This window comes from Hirundo rustica, chromosome 3, assembly GCF_015227805.2.
Source record: "Hirundo rustica isolate bHirRus1 chromosome 3, bHirRus1.pri.v3, whole genome shotgun sequence".
Classification (NCBI taxonomy): Eukaryota; Metazoa; Chordata; class Aves; order Passeriformes; family Hirundinidae; genus Hirundo; species Hirundo rustica.
The window spans coordinates 60358511-60384510 of NC_053452.1; the positions used below are offsets into that span (position 1 = coordinate 60358511).

Here is a 26000-nt window from a genome sequence, read left to right on the forward strand (position 1 = left end):
TAACAGTATTCCTGCCGGGAACTTCAGAGATAAATTCAGAAATTGATTTCACTGGAACCAACAAAAACAAAATCTCCCCTTTCAGTCTCCGAAGGAACTATGTTTTCCAGTCTTGACTTGTTCCCAGATTCAGCCCTGTTCAAACAGTTTCTTTCCAACTGTAAGTACTTAAAACATTGCATCACAGACAGGAATAGTAACTTCTGTAACATCAGTAACTTCTTCTTTGAAGAAAACATACCCTTTGTTTGACCTATAGAAATGAGGGCATGTGAGACTGAAAAAAAAAAAAAAAAAAAAAACCACTGCTGTGCAGCAATATTTACTGAAAATATGGAATTTCATAAAGCAATTTAATAGTTATATTATAATATTAAAATATTGTTTCATTGCAAGCTCATTTTCCCTTTTTATATTTACAATTAAAAAAAAAAAAAAAAAAACCAACTTCATTATACTTTAATTTCCAAAAATAAAACAGTGAGGATAGAAGAGAAATATTATTTATAAAGTGTTGACAATTTCTTTAGTGATGTACCCCACAAAAAAAAAAAATCTGAAGAGTCATTTACAAATGAAACACTTACAAGCTGTGTGTCAGTCAAACAAGTGTGACTATATTAAACTAAGGAATAGTCAGGCAACCAAAACATGTCTATCCTAAGAAAATTTTAATAACAGTTTGGACAACAGTTCTGCCAAAAGGATTTCATTAGTCAGAATTGTTACATAGCCTACCCTATACCCCAGACAGAATAAAGCTTCCAGATGCATTTCTAAATGCATTTCTGGATGCTTTTAAAATTTATATGGCACAGGTGGGAACAAGAAATGAATGATTTTCACGTCAAAACTAGAGTAGTATGGCAGAACTGAGTAAGGAAAATTTAAGCACTACCTTTGCCCATATTACAAGTATTTTTTTGTACCACAGATTCTGATCTCTACAAGTTTTGCGAATACCTTCTCCATGCCCCTTCTCAATAAATTGATTCACTTCAATGCAGAGGTCTAAAAATCTTCACTGCAAAGTTCTGTGCAATAAAATGTGAACTTTGAGGCAAAGGCTGTTCAATATTACTTGCCAACAAGTCTAACTTTAAAAAAAAAAAAAAAAAAAGAAAACCCCACCAAACTACTTAAAACAACCACTTAGAAAGGGACTTTACGCAACTGTTCCTGGTTTGGCATTTACAAGTAAACCAACTGTTAAATACATGTTTTGGTTGTCTGCAAATCTAGCTACTGACCCCTTCACACATGTAAAATTAAACTTGGCAAAATAGGCCATTGCCACAACGAAGGCAATGGCCCATTTCACTTCTTGTATACTCTACACATGCCAAAACTCACATTTAGTGATCTGCCCTGGTGCTCAGGGAAGCAAAGCATGACAGACCACGTTAAACTACACTCTCTTTGGAACAGCTCCAGTAAAATCCCCAGACAAACTGACCCAAGCTCTATTCTGAGGTGTATCAGCCACTTCTACACATCTTTCCTGTCAGTAGCCAAGACGGCACTTGCTACTTCATGAATGGGCTGTCATGAGCAAGCAAGCCTGGGAGGCTCAAGTTTTGGTCCTGTTGGTGATTCATGCTGCCTGTGTCCAAACAGTGAGACAAGCGTGTTTCACAGCCCTTGGATAAATAGGTATGCCACAGGCACATCTTGACTCCAAACTGAAGGAAATGCAGCAGCAATTATCCCCTCCTATAAACTGACTTCTATGGAAACAGTATGCAGGCAACACAGGCTTGCTGTGGTCCAGTAGGTTCACCAGTCTGGATGATCAAGAGGCCAGAACCATGGAACACATTGCCAAGTTGACCTCCCTCACTGCAGGCAGGCTAGACCATAATTAAAAGAGAAAGAAAACAAATTAGGAAGGAAAAGAAAGTTCCCTTCAAAAGCTTAATGAAGTACACAGAAAACTTCCTGCCCCACACATGCTCATACACTACTGCCTATATACAGCCATAAAGCACAGGAAGAAAAGCTTTCTTTTCCAGTGAATGTACAGAAATCCTCAACAGAAGGCATAAGAGCAATCTCCAGATACAAAGGTAGATCAATGAAGAGGAAAGTAATCAGATGTTCTTAAAGCTCAATGAAGATAGAACAAATAGTAATAGGCCTGAAGTACAGAAAAAGAAATGAGGACAAAAAGACAGCAAAAGGTCATCAGTAAAGCCATTCGTGTAAGCACTAGGATAAACTTCTCAAGTAGGTTTGAATTGTCTGAGTATTTCACTCTTAGAACAGTCAGAAGGACTGGATCACACTTGAGATCTTACAGCCTGTTAACTTTATAATCCTATTAAACAACAATGAACCCAGTTTTGGAAAGACTTAGTTGTGTACTTAGTTCTAAGCAGTTGATCAGTCTCACTGAAATCCGTGGGATTTCTCAGATTAAGCACCTCACTGAATGCTGTGTCATCTTTTGTCTATTCTGCACCACAGGAACAGCTAAAACCCAGATAAAACTAAAACATAATAAAACCAGCAATCTGAACCCACAAAATATGCTGTATTGCAGAATCAGAACCGATATCCTGAAGTCTCAAAAGGAGCACTGTGACTAAATTCACCTGCACTCCTGCCTACCACACAGCACAGGAAGAAATGGATTGTTTACAGAGTTGTAACTTTTGGGAGAGGCTTGTGCACTAATAGTCCAATATGAGCCTTCAGTCAACACTGTTTGATTCAACCTTGACCACATAACACCCTTTCCTGGGCTGGGTTTTATTGCAACATTTTGGGGTTTACCAGGATTAAAACAATTTTAGAGGAGTAACTATCTATCCCTTTCATGAGCTGAACAGGAGAAAAACAAACAAAAAACCCTAAAAACAAGTTAACCAACAGGAGTTGCCCTATGGCATTTGCGTCAGTAACTTTGACTGTGGTTCTGCACAAGACTTGTTTGTTTATCAAACTCTTGGGGGCAACACTCCCTAACCTTGCTTTAGAGAAATTAGCATCCTAGACTCAGTTCCCAGCATGAAGTCTCAAAAGGCTCCTGAACTCAGAACTAAAGTTAAGGACAAAAACTTCAAAAACTGTCTGGCTATCACCTTCCTACATAGGGGACTACTGGGGACTTGGACTACAAGCTGGACAGAAGCTCCTGTTTCTGTCCTGATGAAGGTTCTGACATGCCAACATCTGTCAGTGCTCTGAATCAGATTGAAGGGTACTCAATTGGTATGAAATATTTCCAAAGGAAATATATTTTGACAGTATTATAACTCCAATTAATAAATATAGTATGATTTAAATACCTTAAGTAAAAAAAGAATGACACAAGAACAAAATAAAATGGTTTTACCTTTCTAGAAATATCCCATCACAATAAATTTTCAAAATCAAAATAAAATAGGTCTGTATTTTTTGATACTTGTCAGACAAGAGTATAGTTGTCCCATAATATGTCCCATACATGTCTAGCAAGTATATACTACCGGAACATAAATCAATCAAGATTTTTTTTTTTTTTTAAGTCACTTCTACTGATGGCTTAGACATACAATCATAGTTTACGGTCAACTTTAACTATTAAGTTAGTTAAAAGATCCCACAGCAAAAACAGTTAAAGTAATACAAGCTTTTTTTTCCTGGCTGGAAGCTTTACTGTACTATTCAGGCCTGAGTGCTGATGCCATAAACCACATGAGTCATTCCTCACACAGTGTATACAAACTTGCAGGAGCAGGCCCAATGTGGAACTGAGCCAGAGAACACAAGGATCCCATGGCACTTTACACCTTTTAAAGACAGTAATTCAGATAGCTTGCAAACAGTGTTGTCCCACTGCTGGTGGAGCTGGAACAGAGATCTACCCACAATTTGCAGTCCTGAGGCTGGAAAATGAAAGCTATTGGAAAGGTCTTTTAAAAAGTTAGGGGATGGATAAAGTCTTAGGAGTCCAAGATTGCTGGGTGGGTCCCAAAATATTTGGAATGGTGGGTATTGTAGCACATGCAGGTCAATAGCATGGCAGGCAACCAGGCAGAGATACCCAGGGCAGACATATCTGTGAGACACAGCAGGGTTGAGGAATATAGGCATGTCTTGCAAGTCAAGCAAGTGCTGAGATAGAGCAACCTGATCTACACCACCAAATGCTGGCTGAACAGGTGTTCATCTCTGGCAGCTGCTTTCACTGTGTGTGTAAAAGACAAGCAGGTCCCAGGATGGCACAGTAGGGAAAACAATCTCAAAAATGAAACGCAAGCAAAGAGCAAATATACAATTTCCTCACCCTTTCGGACACTGAGGTTCAGCAATGTTCTCACATTCCTCTTCAACCCAGCTTGCCTCTCCTTAAAACAAATGAGTGCAATTTATTTTTTAAGATAGTACATTCTTACTGATAGATGCAAGGTTTTGGGGTTTGTTTTTTTTTCATTTTACAAGATGCTTTTAAAGCCATATTATGTTCTTGCTCCTTTTATACAAATATGGGTACATATGAAAGATGGCAGTAATTTGTTGATGATATTTACCTTTACAAACAGGTTGATAATTGACACAGCAATCTTTGTTTTCCATGCAATCATCTGAACAGGAGCAATGATATTCTGGTCGCCTCTTTTCTCCACACCTGAATTTATTGCAGGTCCATATGTGGGCTAAAAAACAGGTGAGAAAGAAGGACAGTACAATGATTAATATTGCTGTAAGTCCAGAACTAATAAAGCAAGTGTTAAGTTCAGTCTCAAATCTCTACTCACTGAGAAATAGTCCTCAGGTGTAATAGAGATAATGAGTTATTGTATACACGCATAGTACCACAAACTTGGGCACTTCAGGAAATAGAAACACCCGTGACTAAATACCTAAGAGCATAGTCATCTGAATACAATCATGCAGCATATGGGTATAAATATCACAGATCAGAAAGAATCCATTTTACAGATCCCCTGAAATACGGTAATTTTTTGTGGGTTTAGTCTGATAAACTCATACTATAAAAAAGTTCCCAAAAAACTCCTGAAGAAAAAAAAAATCTTGAGTCTGACTTTGGAATGCCTAGAAAACACTGAGCAGCATTCATTTATTCTGACTTGCATTTGAAGTCACAGTGGATTTTATCAGTCATCATCAGGCACTCCAGCCTCTTTCAGCACCTCTTAGGCATAGGCATCACTGCCACTATTTAAGATTCTGTATATAAACTCACAAGAGGACCTACTGATTTCAGTTCCACTGCTCATTTTATTAGCAACTATGCTGGTTTCCCTGAATGGCACATTCCAGTACATTGTACCATTTGAAGACCTGTATGTCCTGGTCAAACACAAGTCAGCAGTGCCCTGGCAGCCAGGGGGGCCAACCCTCTCCTGGGGTGCATCAGGCACAGCATGGCCAGCCAGGCAAGGGAGGGGATTGTCCCTCTCTGCTCTGAGCTGGGGCGGCCTCACCTGGAGTGCTGGGGGCAGTTTTGGGTGCCACAATGTCAGAAAGACATTAAACTACTGGAGAATATCCAAAGGAGGGCCATGAGGATGTTGAAAGGCCTTGAGGGGCAGCCATATGAGAAGCAGCTAAGGTCACTTGGTTTGTTCAGCCTGAAGGAGACGGAGGAAAAGCCCCATTATTGTCTTCAGCATTCTCATGAGGGGAAACAGAGGGGCAGGTACCAATCTCTTCACTCTAATGACCAGTGACAGGGCCCAAGGAAAGTGCATGAAGCTGAGTCAAGTGAGCTTTAAATTAAACAGCAGGAAAAAAAATTTCACCCAGAAGATGGCTGGGCACTGGAAAAGGCTCCTCAGAGAAGTGGTGACAGTGCCAAGCCTGACAGAGTTCAAAAAGCATTTGGACAATGCTCTCAGGCACATGGTGTGACTCTTGGGGTGTCCTGTGCAGGGCCAGGAGTTGGACTTGATGATTTCGGTGGGTCCCTTCCAACTCAGCATATTCTGTGATTCCATGATTTGTTATCAGTCATAAACACAAATAGTTCCTTTACATTCAGTGAGGATAATCACCAGTGAATTTACCAGCTGAGAATACTTAAATGAAGATCTTAACAGAGACATGGAAGCCAAATCTAAATGTTTGAGAAGAGCACACTCAATGATTTTTGTATATGACTAGCAATTAGAAATCTCTAAAAGCATTGTCAGAGGGTTAATCTCACTTTCAGGTTACTGTATCCAGTAATTCTACTAATATCAAATAGATCTTTAGTTCCATGAGAGAGAGAAGAATCTATTATGGTTCTAGTTACATGATACTATTGAGAAATTAGAATTTGATTCTCCACTGCTGTTAGGGCTAATTTAAAAAATAAACAGAAACACCACCAATGAATTCATTCACATCCCTAGTGCTAAGACAGACTCTCCAGTTTGTTTTTAAAGAACCTTTACACTCAGTTGGAGTGATGTAAAAAAACAGACAAGGTAAAACCCATGTGACAATACACCTGGATATATCAAATATATATGTGTAACTGGACCCTTAGCAGTCAACTGAAGCAGGGATCTGAGCTTAGCTTAATTATTTGGTTTTCAAAATCCACATTGGAATTTTAAATGAATCAGTGTGGTCTCACCCAGAAATTGATCAAATGTATGTAAAGAGGAGTAAGAAAAAAAGCTATCTGAAAAGAAGGCTGCTTTTGAAACATAAAGGCAAAACCAAAGCAGAGAAAATAGTCACGTGCTGTCCTTGGTGCTCCACACACTTTAACATCTTTCCCTGTAAAATTTCTCCAAGGTATTTTTCACATGTTTGTCTACTTGACCTTTGCCTTCTGGCAAATCATGGCAGCTGCCTGTCATTTCGCAATCTTTCACCAGTGCATTCTGTTTTGTCATCTTGCCTTGATTCATGCTCATGACCCTTGCTTCACACTCAGGCTGGGGAGTAGCAAGGCTGAGGGCCTGAACAGCTGGGTAAGGAGAGATGGCAGCTTTCACAGAGCTGCTCTGTCCTTCCCCTTTATCACTCAGGCGATGACAGACAAATGCAATATGCAGAATGCACTTCTATTCCAGGCTTGCCCAAGAACGTAGGAGTCATCCCTGATGCCAGGAACAATGCGTGTCACTGTTGTCTCGACACCAGCAAACAAAAAGCTGGCTAAGACCTCGAGCTGCCATTGTCCCTCCTCCTTCCAAGGGGGAGGGCAGCAGCACAGTCTGTTGCAGCCTCTCTCCTCGCAGGAAAGCTATGGGAAAGCCAGCCTACTGGCTATGTCAGCTCCGAAGTAGTCCAGCTGGGTGAAACACAAGCTTTGTTTGTGTGAAACAGAAGCTGTACCAGAGCCCTGACGTTTCCACAGGAGTCCCCAGTACCACCATCACCACTGCAACTCCATCCAGGAATGCAACATAGAGGGCATAAAAAGAGGGTGAGTGGCATCAGAACCACTCTGCTGTTCAGTAGCCCCACTTTGCACTCACAGCCCATCTGAAGTAAGTCCTGACCACAGCAGTACTCACATACACCGAGCTGTCCCTTGTCAAAGAGCAGGAGACATTGCTCCCTCAGATTTTTTTCCAGCCTTACCTGGTTGTATACATGTTTCTTGGTAATCTAAGCAGCAGTTTCCAAGCTTGACACAATCTTTATCACAACGGCAGCTTCCAAAGGTCCTTTCAAAGCAACGACCTTTGCAGGTTTTCACTGTAATATTGGATAGTGTTAGATGTCAGTGGCTGAGCCCAAATCAGTCAGCGTGCAAAAGATACTAATACGGTCAGTGTGTGAAATGACACTGTTGGCCATTCCACAGCTTACAGGATGGCTGCAAAAATAGTGACAGCCAAAGGAAGGTCTCGATCCAACCAAATGCTTATTTCCTTTTACTGAACAAAAATACTTTTTCATCATATTGAACAAAGGGTTCCGTTCTCTTTTAGCATGATCGTGATGTTTCAGTATTGGCAGAAACCGATTAAATAAAAGCTAGTTGTGACTGTTCTTGTCTTTCTGTGTCACAGAAAGATGTGAGTACAGTCACTCAGAATACCTAGGATCTCAAGATGTAAGGAGGGCTGTTCCAAAGCAGACACAAGAGATACAAACTTGAATATACTGGTCCCTGGTTTATTTTTTGCTCAATTTAAATATGAAAAAAGACATAGTATTCTTCCACTAGACCAGGGTTGCTGAGGGAGGGGGAATAGTCATTTAAAAAAAAAAAAAAAAATCGAACCAAAACACAGAACACACAAACACACACAAGAAAAAGAAACTGTTGATATGAAGGATTAACAAAACTTAAGAATTTGATCACACTAATCCACCAATACTCCAGAGCTATAATAAAATGAGAAGAAACCTACATATATTGTAACAGAACTTTTATAAGCTGAACTTCTGTTAAAAATCATTCTATGTTCAGCTTTGAAATTTTTCCTCATAGTTGTTCCCAAAGTGAAGCCTAATTTCTTTAAAAAAGAAAAAACTTTCGTAACTTTCTACCTGAAGAAACTTCACCGTGAAAAAACCACATATTTTTCAGGACAGAAAACACACAGAGGAATTCCACCAGGAATGTTTTCAGGCTACAATTCTAACCAGTAAAAAAATATCTTTTTTTTTCTTTTTTTTTTTCCCCTCCATAATTGACTGGAAAAGATGAAAAACAAATGTTCCAGGACAACATGAAATAGAAGTTGTTATGTTTTGTTGTTTCGTTTGGGGTTTTTTTTTAATGGTAAACTGAAAAAAGCCAGCCATGTGACATCACCACAGTGACAACTGGGAAACATGGAAGCTGCCAGATCAGACACTGAGTACCAGGATCACTTTACCTCTCAAGTGAGTACACACAATTATTGAGTACACCTAAGTTTCATTTTCTGGTATTTTTATTCCCCTCTTACTCATACTGCTTCAAGCAATGCATGCAACCCTCCTCATGCAGCAAGAAGGGTGGCATTCTGATAATATGAAAATTAATTCAGAAAAAGGAATTGTTTAGTAATATTACTTAATAAAAGACATATTATTTACCATCTTTTGAACAGCTAGGCTTCAGGCCAAATATACATCCTAGGATTGTTGTTAACATGCAGACACAGAGTACCTGTGGGACAGGAAGGAAAAGAAAGTAATATTAAGTTACCATTAAGCAGTTTTTGAAAGCACTCATTTTCTCTGTAATGCTACACATTTGTACTGAAATTCATAAACATGCTGATTTGGAGGCTGATTTCACTGTTTTCACCAGCAGTTTTCCCTTCCACAAGTAGTTATGTTGTTTGTAATTAATTAGCAGTGTATGAACATGTTTGTCACAACTGGGCCTATGTATATCATTTCTTCTCAAGTCCTTTAGCATAGACATATATCATCATATGATTTGATTTCTTTTGTATCATTCTTTCATGATGATATATTTCTATTTCTTACACATTTTATAGAAAACTTCTTTACTCCACTCCTTCCTTCCTCATATGTTGTTCTGAGAAGGTGAAGTTTTGCCATTAACCACAGACTACAAACAGAAGGCATAGCCCTTAAGTGAGACCTATAATTTTCTTAGGCAGGAAAACCTTTTCCCGCTTCCTAGTATCCAGTTCATACTAGATCTGGGTCCACACCATGGCAAGCAACTGTGGGATGTCACATCAAGACTGACCACAGTGTCTTGCTCTGACCAGAAACTAGAGCTGTGCTCATTTTGGATTCTGGATGCACAGAAGTTACTGAGCAAGCACTGCATTATCCTTGTCCAGCATGTTACAGCAGGGTTTAATGACTACTCAAATGCAGAGACAGATTTCTTTAAACCTCATTAAGTATTGGATTTATTCCACAAACTCTTAAGAAGTATACATACTATCAGTGCTTATACAGTAATTAAAGAGAAGCCAACAGTGAAGTAACAACAGCCATTCTATTTAAGTGTAGAAGGTAATAAAGAACTTTGCCAGAAGTCCAGATATAGAAGATAGTGCAATAATGCAGACTTTTGTATAAAAAAGGATTTGGGGAGTTCTGGGTAGGGAAAATGTGCATATACCACCTTTCCAGTCACTGTTTTCTGCGGAAAAATCGCAGAAGCAATTGAAGCAATACTTCAATAACTTCACATGCATAGCTACAGAATTCTGTCCCTTTTTTCCTCCTTCCCCATCAGCAAAATCTGCTGAGTCAGCCTTGCGTAGAATGCCTGAATCATACTGTGATACGGCAAAACTTCCTTCCGTTTTAAAATGTACCTAATTATTTCTCAAGTTTATTCTTTTTAAATACTGTGACCACTTCAGTAACTAAAAACTATTTGTGCTGTTTTTAACAACTCTACAGTTTACTATGCAATTTTGTTCACTAAGAAGTTAAAAAAGACAGTAAGAAAGCAATTTCTGGAATACATAGCATTGGAATTCAGATATTACTCTGATTTTTGAACTAAAAATTATCAAAACCCAAATTAATCAATATAAAAATATTACATATATATCATTAATTTAAAAATTGAACAATAGACTGGACATAATGAAGCTATGGCTTCTGAGCCTGGCAAGTCACAGCAATCTTATTCAGCATCATGTATAGCAAAGAAAGAAGCACTTTTTCAGTTCAGTTTCCATCCTTGAATTGACAGGGAAAGAAGGAAAATAATAAAAGACTGAAAGGGGAAAAAAATCTGGCATCATCTATTAACCTGGATAAGAAAAAACTTACAGAAAGATGCAAGTATCTATTAAAATCAGCTATCAAGAATGAACACAAGTACCGAGTTTTGTACTTTTCTTTTTTTTGCTTGTTTGATTTTTTAAAATCAGAATATTAACACCTGCAGCATGAACACTTTCTATTACATCAGTATCAACAAAGTTGTCTTCAATGTAAATTGTTCTGGACCTTTGAAATTCCTCATATAAAACCTTATTTGGATAAGAGCAGGTGCACAGGGCGGTAGGTGACACTTCAAATGCAAGATGTCAAAGCCCAGCAAAATCAGCTGAGAGGGCAAGACTTCTTATTGTCCTTTTAATGTTATTATTACTGTTATTGTTACTGTTATTATTAAATCTCAAATGGATTAATTATTTTTTTTTAAAGCCAGGTTGAGAACATTTTATTTCAGGGTGAAGATTTATTGCTCCTCTGCTCCCAACAGGCCCTGCTACTAAGATAAAGGAGTAGAATTGAGATGTAGACTGAGATGTAAATGTAAACATGCTTTAAAACAAGCTAAACCCACGGCTACTCTATTTGTAACAGCTTTATTCCCACATCTTCAAATAGCTACCTAGACCTTTGACCGATGGGACTTAGGCCTCCTAAGGCATCCTTGTACAGAAAACACATGGCAGTGCCACTAAATGGACTAATAATACTCCCTTATGGAGCTTCAGTGTAGGTAATGCAGGAATTTAATCATGACACCAAATTAATGAAAAAAAAAAAAATCTACCTAAAACCCACTCCAAAGCAGCAGCATTATACTTCTCAACATAAAACTGGTAAAACTTCTCACAAATAACCTCTGTGATTTTGGCACCAAATGTAACAAAATCCCAGTTTTCTATTGTATTCCAGGTTGTCAGTTTTACGCTTCTGTGAACATAATTTCAATTAGCAAAAACAAAAGGATTATGTTCACTGAGGTATATGAGTACTCTTTGGGTACAAAATACTACAAGATGCAATACTAAATGCCACTATAAATTAAGGTCTTGAACCTCTCTACTCACTACATTAAATCCTTTGTTTTCTTAACCTTAGTCCCACTAGCTTAAATTCCTGTCTTAAAAAAAAATTACTGCAAAACACTAAAAAGGTACCACCTCCTTTTTGTTTTCCTCTTTCTTTCCTTCTTTAACATTTAATAAAGAAGTTTTACAAAAACAGCAAGTTCACACATTAAGCATTTGACAGTGTCCTGGGACAGCCAAATGTAGCCCAGTGGAACACCATGCAATTGCAGCTCAGTGTTTAAAGCTTTGAATTGAAGCTTTATCTGGAGCCTGAATGACTTCAGTCACATGGATATTATCCACACAAATGGCAAAATGTTCTGCTGGAACAATAAGGAACAGCTAATACTGGCCAGCAGCAGCAGCTCTGACTAGGGACAGCAAGAGGTGTTTCACCAGTAGTCGACCTATTGGCAGTGGAAAGACCCTGAGATTATCAACTCTATAGAAGATGAAGACTATCCAAACAATTTTTAAAGATCCAGATACTCACTGAGTCTCACTGCTGCACCCTAAAGATGAACTAGTTTACTTTGCTTCTTTCTATATTGCAAGGTATCTCTGTTTTCCAGAGAAGCTGTGGATACCCCATCCTTGGAAGAGTTCCAGACCAAGTTGGGACAGAGCTTTGAGCGACCTAGTGGAAGGTGTCCCTGTCCATGGCAGGGGAGTTAGAACTAGATGATGTTTAAGGTCCCTTCCAACCCAAACCATTCCGTGATTCTATAAGAAACCTCACCACAGCAAGTAGGTTACTAATATTACCTGACCTGTTTTACATACAGGTAGGTCAGGTTGGGGATGCTGCAGCCTGCTACATAAAGATGATACAATTTTTTAATCCATAGAAGACAAGTCGCTGCATGCATTCTTGTTTACTAACAAGGACCTTGTTTAGCACCCTGCAGCAAGCACCAAATTCAAATCTCTAGCTATTACCACACTGTCAACATAATGCCTGCCTTGAAGGTTTAATCTGCCTTTTTAAGCAATAGGAAGAAATCTTGCCCATTCTCTCTCACCCATATTTTTCCACTCAAAAGAGAAAGCAAGAATTGAGAAAAAGGTGCCATTAAAAAGAATATGGGAATGCAGCATTTAGTAGGAAGACAAGTAAAATTAAAGAACCTGGCCTTGTAATACACAAAAGTAGAAAATTACCTTTTTATGATCTGTATCTTCTGAGGCTGCTAGCACAAACTGTCAGATTCAGCTCTAATATAGCATCCAAGAAAAGGTTTTTAAAACAACTCAGTAACAATTGCAGAGAAGAAAACGTCCTTTTTCGGTTTAAAAATAATTTTTAGAAAGTTTGTTTTGGAATCACAAAAACATTGTCATCTAGGGATGAATCTCTGTCCCATCATTGCTTCCTCTATGTGGGAGGAAGCAATAAAAGCTTTGCTTTGTAAACAATTATAATGGTTGGGAATAGGTGGTTGAAAATCTGGAAAACTGCAATCCTGAGAACATTTCAAAAGCCTTTTATTTCAAAAGCCTTTTATTTTGAGCTGGGTAAATGGAAATATGATAGCATGGTTAGAGAACAGAGTAATTTCCCTCACTCATCTCTAGAACTACAGCTAAAGAGAATTTCTCAGCAGTGATCTTGGGGAGCTGCTGGACAGACCAGAGTCAGCAATCATACAGGCTGTACACACCTGATCCTCAGCTGCACAGGTCTTACTGACACACAAGGAAATCTCTCACTGGCCTTAGCTACTGCCACCTCTCCTATCATATTTTAGTCCTCCTTCACACAGTTAATACTACTGTTCCTTTCTCTTCGTTCTCTAGCTCAGTCCACCTCTCCCCTCCTCTATTCTGTATTTCCTTTGGCAAAGAATGTACTGATACTTCTTTTAAGGAATTATCATTCTGAATTACATTTATTTCTGTGTTGATCTTCCCCTCTTTTCCTATCATGTACACAGTTGCTTTGCATCTCCCTTCCTTCATCCTTGGTATTCCATGGCCAACAAAACTTGTCACTCCAAGGTTTAAGACACAGCCATTAAGAACTATGCAATTATCAAGAAAACCATGCAGAATAATGTTTTTCCACTCTAATCTCCATGATTGGTTCTCACAGTTGTGTCATATGTATCCATGAAGGGAGGATGTCTAGACAGGGTCTGTAATGCCAGTATTAAGAAAACCCATGGAATTTTCCAAAACCACTGGGATCTGTGAAAGGCATGCTGTTTTCACTCTTTTGTGCACCTAGAATAGATGAGTACTGACATGAACCTTAACACTAAAATATCTTAGAGAAAAAATTTCAACTGCAAAAGTGTAAAGAACACAATAATAAATAATGAATTTCAAGAACAGTGTCACCTTCTGACTCTAGAAGGGCACTGTTAAAAATGCCGACAGCATACTGTATAAAGAAAAAAAAAAAAGCTACATTTATCTACGCTTGCCAGGAGCAGTGGAACACTTACTCATGTATGTAAAAATTATTTTTAAACAGCAAAATCCCCTTGCCAACAGCTCAGCTTTATTCAAAAGCAGGGGTTACTTAATAAAGTTTAATGAACTGAAAGGAGTTAGATACTTCACTCACACCAGATAGCTACTTAAGTAACACTTTAGTTAATCACCTTAAAAAAAAAAAAAAAAAAAAGAGTAAATCAGCACTGACTCAAGTGCACCACCTCCTTCTTGCACCAGTCATCTTTTCTTTCCACATTTGTAAATATTTTTATGGTCTTCAGAGGCTTGCTTCTGTTGATCTACATTCCACTCCTACAGGCCAGCAGGAAGAGAGTTGCTGAGGTTCTTAGGTCCTGGCTGTTATTATTTAATCACTGAAGGTGATTAAATAATTCTGAAGTCAGTGGATGAAAATGCTGGAGATAACACCCAAGACTTTTCCAGACCGAGAAAGATTTACTACGAAAAACCATAGGCATTATTGTTTTTCTTCTCAAAGAGGCACAGAGGAGGTCTACACTCATTCCTTCTATTGAATGTTCTCAAGACTGTTATTATGCACTATTGCAACCAAAGGTCACTCAAAGGACAAGTATGTTTTAAAGGTAGACTGAGCCCCTGTAAGGTATTATAAAAGCCTTCATAGAGATCATCAAAGAGTGATAACTCTTCACTCAGCAGAGAATTATCAGCAGAAGACATCATCATACTATAGCTCTCTAAATGCCTCTCAAAACTATTCAAGCATCTGTTTTTTTAACAAAAAGTTACCAAAAGACAGAACAGTTAGCATCTGTCAGCTAGTCAGTTGGAATCTAAAATATTTTTCTTATTTGTTTCCTGCCCAACTGTGTAGGTACATACTCTTTGGGAAGTCATTAACACTTGAGCTATTGTTATCAAAGCTTTACCCCAGCTGTTAACTTTTCCACTGAGCTCAGCATCATAGGAGAATTTAAAGAGAAATTAAAGTACACAATATGCTAGCCAAAAAGAAGGGGAAATAAAGCTTCTAGTTCCTTTCACAAAAAACAGATAGCAGCTGACTCTACTATTTAATCAGCAAGTAGATTTTTGTAAAAACCTAAGGAAAACTCATGTTATGAGAAAAAAAATAAACATTGTACTTTTGAATACAATTGTTTTATTCAATACATCAGACTAAGAGCACACAACTAACCCCATCTCATGCCACCCACTTCAGTGGCAACCACATATGAATGCATGACTGCATAGAAAGGAAAGAAACTATCAGTAGTTCTGCCAACTAAAAATTGTTTCCCAAACAAGTTGCATTTGACTCATAAACAAAAGCAAAATAGAATCTGAAAATATGGCCTTGAGCCATCTTCATGCCTTTCCTATTCCAGAAGTCCCTTTTCAAGAATAAAACCAAGGCTTAAAGTTCCAGTTTAGATTACTCTCATGAGAGTTGTGACAAAAACAGTGTACAGAGAGGGTGGCTTCTATAAGGTACTGATTATACCACCAAATATACCAAGTAAACCTATATTCACATCCATTTTTCTTTGGCAGATACTGTTATTAGTGCCACCATGAAAGCAATATTAGCTTCCACAGGAAGACAAAATGACCTTAAAGAATAAGTGGAGAAATCATGTAAAACATCAAGACCATAAGGAGTGTCAAAAAACTGCAGAACCACAAGCAGTATGAGAAGAAGGTAGGACAAATCATGTTTCATAGAATCATTTAGGCTGGAAAATACCTTTTAAATCAAGTCAAACAATTTCAGTTATTCCTTACAGGTCTTTACTACGTACACTGATAACGATCACAGACTCATCTTCAGCCCTGAATCCTTCGGCCATTTTCCCAAAAGAAAGACAAGGGCTGATAAAGAGGCCATTATTTACCTTGGCACTTTTTGAATAAAGCCCCTCAAAAACAAAAGGCAGACTATCAAATTTTGATACCTCACAACATGGAAACACATTTGAGCCAGAAGAAAGTTCAAGAACTGGTCCATTTACCAGAGTTAAACAGCAAAATGAAATACACATAGCCAGGTTGGATTATTGATTTTCTTGAAGTAGCTATACCAACACTACTTTTTTTTATTCTAGGAAAAAAAGCAACCAGTGTTTAACACAAACTTGTATTCACATACTACCACATTAGAAAGCATCTATATAGGTTGATTTGCCTATATGTCATTACACAGCAGAACTGGGACAAGCCTATGCTTATTGAGTTTCTTCAGAAATGCAAATACTTCATTTTTTCTTATTACTTCCTTTTCTCCCTAGCTAACTTATTGTGTCAAACAACTAAACATTATTTCATTTGTGAAAAGTCTTTATACTATTTTTCTTTGCCCTCCATCACATCCCACTTATAATAAAATCCACTGCTGCCTTATAAACACACTTACAAGAAAATTTTTATAAAGGTGACTTGTACAACACCTGTGCAGAAAAGTAATTTTTGCTTTCCAATGCAGAAAGTGATTTTTGAAAAAATCACTTAAAATCACATCTATTACTGTTTCATTCGAATGGGACACTGTCATGATGCAGCACATTGACAAATTCTATCATAGCATATGGTCATGGTGATACTTGCCAATACACTCATTTCTAGTATCAGCTCCAAGGTGAGAAATTCTTCATACCTTTCATGTTTTCAAAGCCTTTATTCACTCAGCTCCTCCTTTCAGCCAGAAGCAACAATAACATAGCTTTCACTGCAAGCCAAATTAGAACAATTCACTCTGTGTAATTCCAGTGACACTAGTAAAAAAATGCAAAGGAAAAATTTTGAAGAGAAGGATTTGGAAGAAAGCCTTGTACACTTTTTGTACCTTTGGCCTTGCCTGAAATCCAAGTTTTAGCACAGTAATCAAGTTGTTCTGAATTCAAGATAAAATTATTACTACAGAAAGCCTATCCACTTAAACTATTAATGTGTTCTTTATTATTTTAGTATCTGAGTTTTGCAGAACTATATGGAGGTGTTCAGAACAAAAGCACGCTCCCTCTTCCCAGAATTTTGGCTGCCTGTACCTGGGGCCAGTTCTCCAGTATTGGTTCAGTTATTAATAGCACTATTTGGGAGATCTCAACCAGTCTTGAAGACAGCTCTTCAACAAAAAGTTAGAGAATGCCTCAGAATAGCCACTCTCCCCTTCTTTTAGCCAGCCTTGCCTCTGTTCCCTGTCTGGAATGTGGTACAGCCACACTGCAGCTGAGTCCATCCTGGCCATTTATTCTGTTGACCCAAACTCACAGGCCTGCCTTCCCTTACCTTGGACCTCTCTTAGCATTATATATTCACCTGGCAGTTCAGACTATTGGCTGAACCTGGTTGGTGTCCCCAAATCCATGCGCTCACCTTGCTCACATAGAGTGACTGTCCCTTTCCAACGAGGGCACTGCCCATGTCTGCCTCGTTGCCACGACTGGGTACAGTTTTACCTCCTCTTTCAGCATGACCTGCCTTCACCTGGTTCCTGACAGTAGACAAAGATTTACTGCAAACATTACTGCAAAATTAAAGAAATGTAATGGAAACCCTAAGGCATAGATTGAGTCAGAACTCTGAATGCTGGAGCAGTAGGTCTGAGCACACAACAGCAATCACAACCCCATGCACTCGTTTTGCCTGAACGGACCAAAGGTGCAGCACAGTGCTGCCTAATCTATCAGCAGATATTCTACACTCCCATTCCTGGCCAACAAGGCTCTTTTCAGGCAGACAACCAACCAGCAGCATTGACAGATGCACCAGTCACACAGCTAGGTGTGCTTCAGCCTGTCCCAAGAGTTGCACTCCAACTGGAGTCCAGGCAGCCAGAAGCATCCACACACGCTGCACTCCAAGGGATGACTGAAACCTCCTGCATGGCTTAAATCCTCCAATTCAGCTACGGAAGAGTGTGTATTTGATAGCCTAAACTCCATGCCGTTTCACTGATGCTAAAAGCCATACCTAAGCTACCCAGCTGAAAGAGAGCTGAAGTTTGCTTAGCCAATTCACAATCACCCCTTTGATTGTGTATCCAAATTCAACCTAGTTGGGTTACAAAATTTAAACTGAGTTCTGAGTACAGTTTTTAGCAAAGATGGTCTCTACTCTCCCTTTGTGAAAATTTTTATAAAAGTGGAATTTGGGGAGCTGTTTTCCTCTGTTGCTGTTGTTGTTGTTTTCACTTTGCTGTTGTTCAGTTGGTGCTTGTTTGTTTTCACTGTTGTTTGATTGAGTTTTTCCCTCTATACTTAAAAATTCCCAACCAAATGGAAAGACTCAATTCCTGAAAGTGCTTCTTCAGACAATATTTTTTACTTCATATCAGCTTCTGCCTTTTAGGATAGGATATGCCAACTAGCTTTATAAAGTGTAAATAAAGCAAGAATAGAAATTAACCCTGGAAACCCTTCAGAGTTAAAATATCTTTTTTTTTTTTTTTTCCAATTGTATAAGAGCAAGATTATTATTTTTGTTTTCAATTCCCAGCAAGAAAATCCCCACTTGAGGGACAATTAAGAAATTCTAGGTTTACATTTCCCTGGATATAATGAGAATTATTTGCAAAGTCTTCCCTAAAAAATGAGTAGACTGAAGAGAAACATTTAGCTATAACAATTTTTAAATTCAACAAATCCCAAACTTTTTTTGACGGCTTAAATTGGATTTTTTTTTTTTTTTAAGTATAGTTACAATTTTGTTCTAATTAATGCTTTTAAGCAATATCAACAGCAAACACAATAAAAAAAAAGTTTTGTCAAACACCATGTGTTCAGACAAAACCAAGTCACCATGGAAGCTGGAGAGCTGTAACATTGGCAGAAGGCAGCTGTAAGACACCCTTGTTTCCCAGCATTGGAAGAGATTTTCCTACAAATTATTAAGACATTGGAGATTGGCCAAGAAATCTTTTAATATTTCGAAACTGAAAGCACTTCAAAGTCTATTAAAAATACAGCAATCCTGTCACCATCATTCTTCATATTTCACCAAAGAATGTTTAATGCCAAAAAAAAATTAAATCACCCAACAGTGACTCTAATATGACTGTTAAGCTGTGTGGTGTTTCTTGGGTCTCCAAAGTCCTATCTCTGCTCAGTCTAACACTGTCACAGGAGCAAGTAATTTCAGCACGGACCACTTTTACCTGTTGAAAAATAAAGAAAAAAAATACAAGGCACAAAAAGCAAAATAATACAAAAAAGGCTCAAATGGAATGGTTTTCTGAGGGCCAAAAAAAAAAGATTACAGACTGAACATGGCACTCAGGCCTCAGATTCAGACAACAGCACTGTTCAATCCAGTGCTCAAGAACTGATTGATATCCATAAAAATACCCACACAGAAGTCAGCTGAAGTCAATAACCGTGGTGCAAATCACAAGGTTTGAGTAATTAAATACATATGCTTCCATTTTTATTGAAAAAATATTATAGATATGCATTATTAATTTATTTTTTTTAAGTACTAATCTATACAAATGTTCGGGCACCTTCAAATGTCTAGGAGGAAAACCATCAGCATGAAAACAACTAAACAGGAATACAAGCTTCCAGACAACTTTCTAAGAGAGGGTTGCTCCCACATCTTCATCTATGTGGAGGAAAAAAAAGAAACCAAGTAACAAAACCAGACAAACCTACAGTCGTCTCTAAAATCCTGACATAGCACATCCATCTTTCCCTGCCTGAGCAAAAAGTTAGCAGCTATGGGTTATTTTCAAATTAAGTGGTGAAAACCCTTCAGGACTCATAGAATATCTTGACATCCAATAGATCTTTTTTTTTTTTTTTCTATAGTTAGACTCTCTGCTGACTGCAGCAATGGCAGACATGAACTGGCAACAGAAACTCTCCCTTGGGCAGAGATTGTCTCATTTATTTATGATAAATAAATCCATTTATGATTCATAAAAGCTTAATATAGCAACCAATGGATGACTGTAAACCAGATTTATAGAATCATGGAGCAGATGCTCCTGAAAACTATGCTAAGGCACGCAGAAAATAAGAAGGTGATAGCTACTGTGGCTTCACTGAGGGCCAGCTGTGTCTGACAAATTAGGTGGCCTTCTGAAATGGGATTACAGCAGTGGTGGAGGAGGGAACAGAAACTGAAATCATCTACCTTGATTTATGCAAAGCATTTGGCATGCTCTGTATGACATCCTGGTCTCTACACTAGAGATATGGATTGGACAGAGGACAGACCTCTCAGCGGACATGGAATTGGCTGAATGGTCACACTCATGGGCTATGCTCAAGGCCTCAATGTCCCAGTGGAGACCAGTGAGGGGTGGCTTTCCTCAGGGTCAGCGTAGGGACCAGCACTGTGCGACGTTTTGTCAGTGACACGGGGAGCAGGATCAAGGCACTCTCAGCAAGTTTGCCAAGGACACCAAGCTGTGTGGCACAGTGAACAGGCTGGAGGGAAGGGATGTCCTCCAGAGGGGCCGGGGCAAGCTTGAGAGGCGGCACTGTGCAAAGGCCAAGGGTGGGGTCCTGCAGGACAATCCCAGTACCAGCACAGTCAGGGCAGAGAGTGGTTTGAGAGCAGCTCTGAGGAGAAGGACTTGGGGCTGCCAGTGGAGGAGAAGCTCAGTGTGACCCAGCACTCCCAGCTGGCCTGCAGACAACACAAAGCTGAGCAGTGCAGCTGATGTAACAGATGAAGGGACTGCCATCCAGAGGGACCTGGACAAGCTTGAGAAGACAGACCACAAGAACCTCAGGAAGTTCAACAAGTGCAAGGTGCTATACCTGGGTAAAGGCAATCCCTGAGGTGAGAGCAGACTGGGAGAAGGACTCATTAAGAACAGCCCTGCAGAGAAGGACTTGGGGGTGCTGACAGACGAAAAGCTGGGCAGAGGCTGTCAATATGCAGCCCAGAAGGCCAGCTGCATCCTGGGCTGTATTAGAAGCGGCATGACCAGCAGGCCAAGGGAGGGGGCTCTGACCCTGTAGTCCACCCTCATGAGAGCCCACCTGCCATGCTGCATCCAGCTCAGGGGCCCTCAGCATGAGAGAGATGCTTAAGACTTCTTGAACCAGATCCAGAGGAAGGCCACAAAGATAAAGAGAGAGGTAAACCACCTCTTCAGTGAAGATAGGTGGATAGAGTTGGGGCTATTCAACCTGAAGAAGAAAAAGCCCCAGGAAGATCTTACAGACCTTCCAGTACCTGAAGGGCCTATGAAAAAGCTGGAGAGGGACTGGTTACAAGAACATGCAGTGACAGGACAATGGCTTTAAACTGAAAGAAGGTATGTTTTTATTAGCTATTAAGGAAAAAATTATTTATTGTAAGGATGGCAAGACACTTGAAAAGATTGCCCAGAGAATCTATGGATAACCTCATCCCTGTAAGCGTCCAAGGTCAGATTAGATGGGCTTTGAGCAACCTGGTCTAGTGAAGGTGTCCCCACCCATGATAAGAGGGGTTGAAACTGGCTGGTCTTTAAGGATCTCTTCAGACCCAAACCATTCTATGATATGATAAGGTTAAAAGAGACCTGAAAAAGTTTTCAATTCAATGTCTTGCCCAAAGTTGGCAGTTGGTTAGTTTTTCGGACACGCCTTAAAAAAAAAAAAAAAAAAACACAAAAACCCCACCAACTGTCAGCCTTAATGAAAAAGGCAGGGGGAAAAAAAAAAACCCACAACAAATTTACAGACTATAAAAATATTACGTTTATTTCACAGCATTTTTTTAAAGCTTCACAATTTATTATCTTTATACACTCTAAAATGCTTGTATTACTCTTTAGATGAGACTAACTAATTTCCAATGTCTCAGTCAGGACCTTACCTGTAAATTTTTTGGTAATTTTTTTTACATTCGGGAATTTTCAAGCTGCAAAAACTCCTTAAGAATTTTTCTAACAAAATTGTCGGTTTAAATGAGTTTTCCAGTTCTGGCAAAAAGTCTGAAGCTGTTGAAAAGAGACATTCTCTTATGCTATTACTTTTATTTCTCTCAATGTTTCAGCTGTTAGACTGGCATGGAAAAATTTATTTTAATGGAATGAATGAATCAGACCAAAATGCAATGCCTGAGTTCCTGGCAAGTGGGGATAGAAAACCTCAAACATAAACAAAAGTTATGCTGCTCTTGGGCAGCAGCACACTGCCCACTCACACAACAGCCTGGAGAGACTACAGACAGACAGACAGTTCACTGCGCTTTGAAGGACAGCAGCTTGAGCTCAGAAAACTGGCAAGACAGTAAATGAAAATGTGTGCTTTAAGTGCTTAGGGAAGCACTATGGGTTAGTAAATACCTATGGGCCTGTCCCACCATTTGCAGGATCCTCCCTGTGCAGCAGCAACAGCTGCTGTGTAATACGGCAAGACTGACTCCTGAACAAAAGCTGGGAACGTTGAGGTCGTGTTCACAAACCGCACAGGCATCTGCAGGTACAAGGCACATGTGAAGGAAGAGGAGAACACAGAGCAGTTTGAGCTCCCCAGAAAAATAAGAAGACTACTTCAAGTATTCCCTAATCAGCAGAAATGCATTCATCATTCATGAGTTTTTAGAAAATTTCAACATAAGCTCACTTGAAAGTAGTTGTTTGTGGCTTTTTTATCTACATAAATAAAGGAAGCAATAACACATAGAGCTAGGATAAATGCAGGCAAATGAGATTTACTTACATCTGGACACTTTAGTAGTATCACATTACTATAAAATTACAAACACCAAGCAGGTAAGTCTACTTGTTTATTACGTTTGGATATCATCAATGCTTTATAAATACATTGGCTTCTGAGAAAAAAGAAACTTGCACTTCCAACTCCAGTTTCCGCTTACCATGTTTAGGTTAAACACATTTGTGTTTTATTTAATCCAGTATTACCTGCAGTATTTAGAAAGTTTTCCAAGTTCTCACTGAATAGCCTACATTATCTCAGTGTCTACAGTCACTGAAAAAAATAGTGTATGCCCATAAATATTTAGAATTTTTAAATTATTTCTGCATAGATGACATACTTCACTCTGACACTTTAATCAGCACAGAAGGAAACTTTTGCCAGTTCTCAGTGAATGGCATTTGGAAAATAATAACTTCATTAAGAAGAATAACTGCAAACACTTAAATTGTGCTCAACTCTGGTCTCTAAGTGACTGTATCTCTAATAATTTTGTTGTCTTAGAGCCTAAAAAGCTCAGGACAGCAACATTAGGTTTTGAATAGGATATCACTATTTCCCACTACTAATATCTAATTTCTAAGCCTGAAAAGAGCTGAGCTGTTTTCACCATCCAACTGCAGTGGCTTTTATGGCACAGCTTTAACCTCTTCAGAAGACAACAGAGTAATGAAAGAAGTTACTGACCACAACCTTTATTTAAGGGGACATTTCATCAGAAAAGTTGCCTAAAAATCTTCTGCACAGAAACAGCCATAGAATTTTGCATGAATTTTCATATTTTTCTTATAACATTCTGACAAACTTAGAAACGTAATTTACCACCCGCTATGTCAGAGAGTATGACCAGCCTGTAGTCACAATGATATGCATGGATGATTCATCTGAAACAGTAACCAGATGATAAAGATATCAGTAAATTCAGATAGGCACCTTGACCCTTATGCTTCAATGTACTGAAAGAGGACTTTCAATGGACCTTCACTGCATAGTGAAGTTTGCTGCAGTTCCACTACAACTTCCTTCCAAGAACACCACAATTCCTTCACCTTGATAATGATTTTAGCCTCATAATGATTACTCCAGGCAGTTTGGAATGTCTTATTTTCACGTCTCTATGGGGAGGATAATTATAATACAGCAGCGTGGCTAAAACTGGAAAGTGACCTACCTGCTAACAATGGCTTTGGCTGCTGGGGCTTCTGAACAAGGGCCAAAAGTGCCTCCCAGCAGTACTTGGGGACAAAACTTTCAACCCACGGTAGCTCAAATTCAGAGAAAGGCAAGTTTTTACACTTCCTCTGTCCTTTTGGCTCTTGAACTCTTTTTAGCTTTTCCAGCCATATTTTCCTATTTTAACCTGGTTTTGTCTTCCCTGGAGTCTCCCCGACAGCGAACAGCTAAAACCACACGATGGAAGAAGACAAGACAACGATTGACACCACAAAAAAAATTTGAAAGATCAAACGCTGAGGACCGTCGAAAGAGTAAAATAAACCAAGAGTTACGAATCGGTCTCCGAGGCAGGTCGCTGTCTATGGGCAAGCGGCACCCTCCTGCCCGAGGATGACTCCCGCAGCGGAGCCGCCCCGGGCATCCCGAGGAGCCCGCGCTGCCGAAGGCAGTCACCCTCTTCCAACATCGCCGAGGCTACTAAGGTCGTGTCACGGGTTCGTCTGCCATCTCCCGAAGCTTAAGAGACGGGCGAAACACCTGCGCCAGCCGCACGGCTCCCCACGCTCCCGCTGGCGACCTGACACCCAGCTCCGCCCGCCCAGCCCCGCGGCACCCCGGCCCTTACCAGGGAGAGCACTTTGTAGGTGTTGGGATCCTTGCTCTTGCCGCTCGGAGGCTTCTCCGGCTCCTCGGCCACCTCCATGGCCGGCAGCATGGGCACAGCCGCAGCCTGCAGCCCGCCATCAGCCGCCCCGACCCCATCCAGGTAGTCCTCGTGGCCTTTCCCCGCTTGCTGCCCGTTCCCCTGCATGGTCCCGGCGGCTCTGTCCTCCGCCCGCCCGGACACGGATATTAATAGCCCGGCGGCCCGGTCCCGCCCCGCCCCGCCCGGAGCGCGGACACTGGCGGCCCCCGCTCCCCCGCCGGCAGCGGCGTGGAGGGGGGAGCGGGGTGTTCTCTTCCTTCCCTGCCCGCCCGCTCCGGCTCGGCGGCACCCCGCTTTCCGGTCCTCCCCGCAGGTGAGGGCGAGCTGCGGCCGCCCCTCCGTGCGGGCAGGGCAGGGCAGGGCAGGGAGGCGGTGCGGGGCCGGAGGACACCGCGCTGCTCCGAAATAGCGTCCTGGGGAGGGCGCCGGGCCGTGTTTACGAGGGAGCGCGGAGAAAGTTTCCGCTGCCCGGTCCCCGGGCGGGGGCGGAGGCGCGGCTTTCCTCGAAGCCGCCCGGCGGCGGCGGTGGTGGCGGCACAGGTGTGCGCGGAGGCGGGAGTCCCGCTCTAAGTCCCACTGCCGGTGCAGCCAGCCCCCGGTGCGCGTTTGCTCCCGGGTGCTGGTCTCCTTCGCAAGGTGCTTCCCTCCGTCCCTGCCTGCAGTTCTTCGCCCCTTCCCGAGGAGGTTTTCCCCTCCCGTCCGTAAGTGCCTGCCGGATGCCCACGGAAACCCCCCACGCGGGGCATCAGGCCAACCGAGTGCCCGCACACCGGGGGCGCAGCGCAGCAGGCGGCTTCATCGCCCGCCCAGGGGACACTGCGACTCCCTTGGGGTGATTTGGTCTGCCCAGCCAGGAGAAGAGGGGACTGAGGGAGAACGACATCCCAGTTTTACAATTTCCTCGTGAGAAGAAGGGGCAAGCGCTGATCTCTTCTCTGTGGTGACCAGCGAGAGAACTCAAGAAAATGGCCTGAAGTTGTTTCAGGGGAGGTTTAGGTATCTTTCCTGCTTATCAGGAAAAGATTCTTCACGCAGAGGGTGGTTGGGCACTGGAACAGGCGCCCCAGGGAAGGGGTCACAGCACCAAGCCTGACAGAGCCCAAGAAGCATTTGGACAATGCCCTCGGGCACGTGGTGTGACTCTTGGGGATGATCCTGTGCCGGCTCAGGAGCTGGACTTGATAATCCTTGTGGGTCCCTTCCAACTCAGCATGTTCTCTGGTTCTGTGACTTTGGGCTCACTGCCCCCAAGCCAGGCCCTGTTCAGAGGGCTGACATTGTTGGGGTGAAATCCATGTTTGGTGTCCTTCAGGGCCTTTTCTTGGGACTGGCACCATCTGGCTCCAAGGTGTCACTTCCCAT

At 40.8% G+C, this 26000-nt stretch overlaps 1 protein-coding gene across 2 annotated transcripts in view; it reads right to left on the reverse strand.

Annotated features, from left to right (window-relative positions):
- The window catches only part of LOC120751062 (ectonucleotide pyrophosphatase/phosphodiesterase family member 1), a 54040-nt gene extending 29288 nt beyond the window's left edge, over nt 1–24752 (reverse strand). The window contains exons 1-5 of one of the 2 annotated variants that reach the window (XM_040060374.1): nt 24558–24752; nt 8983–9055; nt 7531–7647; nt 4515–4640; nt 4271–4331 (exon numbers count right to left, since the gene is read on the reverse strand). In XM_040060374.1, the coding sequence (XP_039916308.1) occupies nt 4271–4331; nt 4515–4640; nt 7531–7647; nt 8983–9055; nt 24558–24743 (563 nt within the window). In that variant the 5' untranslated portion in view covers nt 24744–24752. The remainder of the gene's footprint in view (nt 1–4270; nt 4332–4514; nt 4641–7530; nt 7648–8982; nt 9056–24557) is intronic. The other variant, XM_040060375.1, reaches the window with a different exon arrangement.
- Between the last annotated feature and the right edge of the window lie 1248 nt (nt 24753–26000).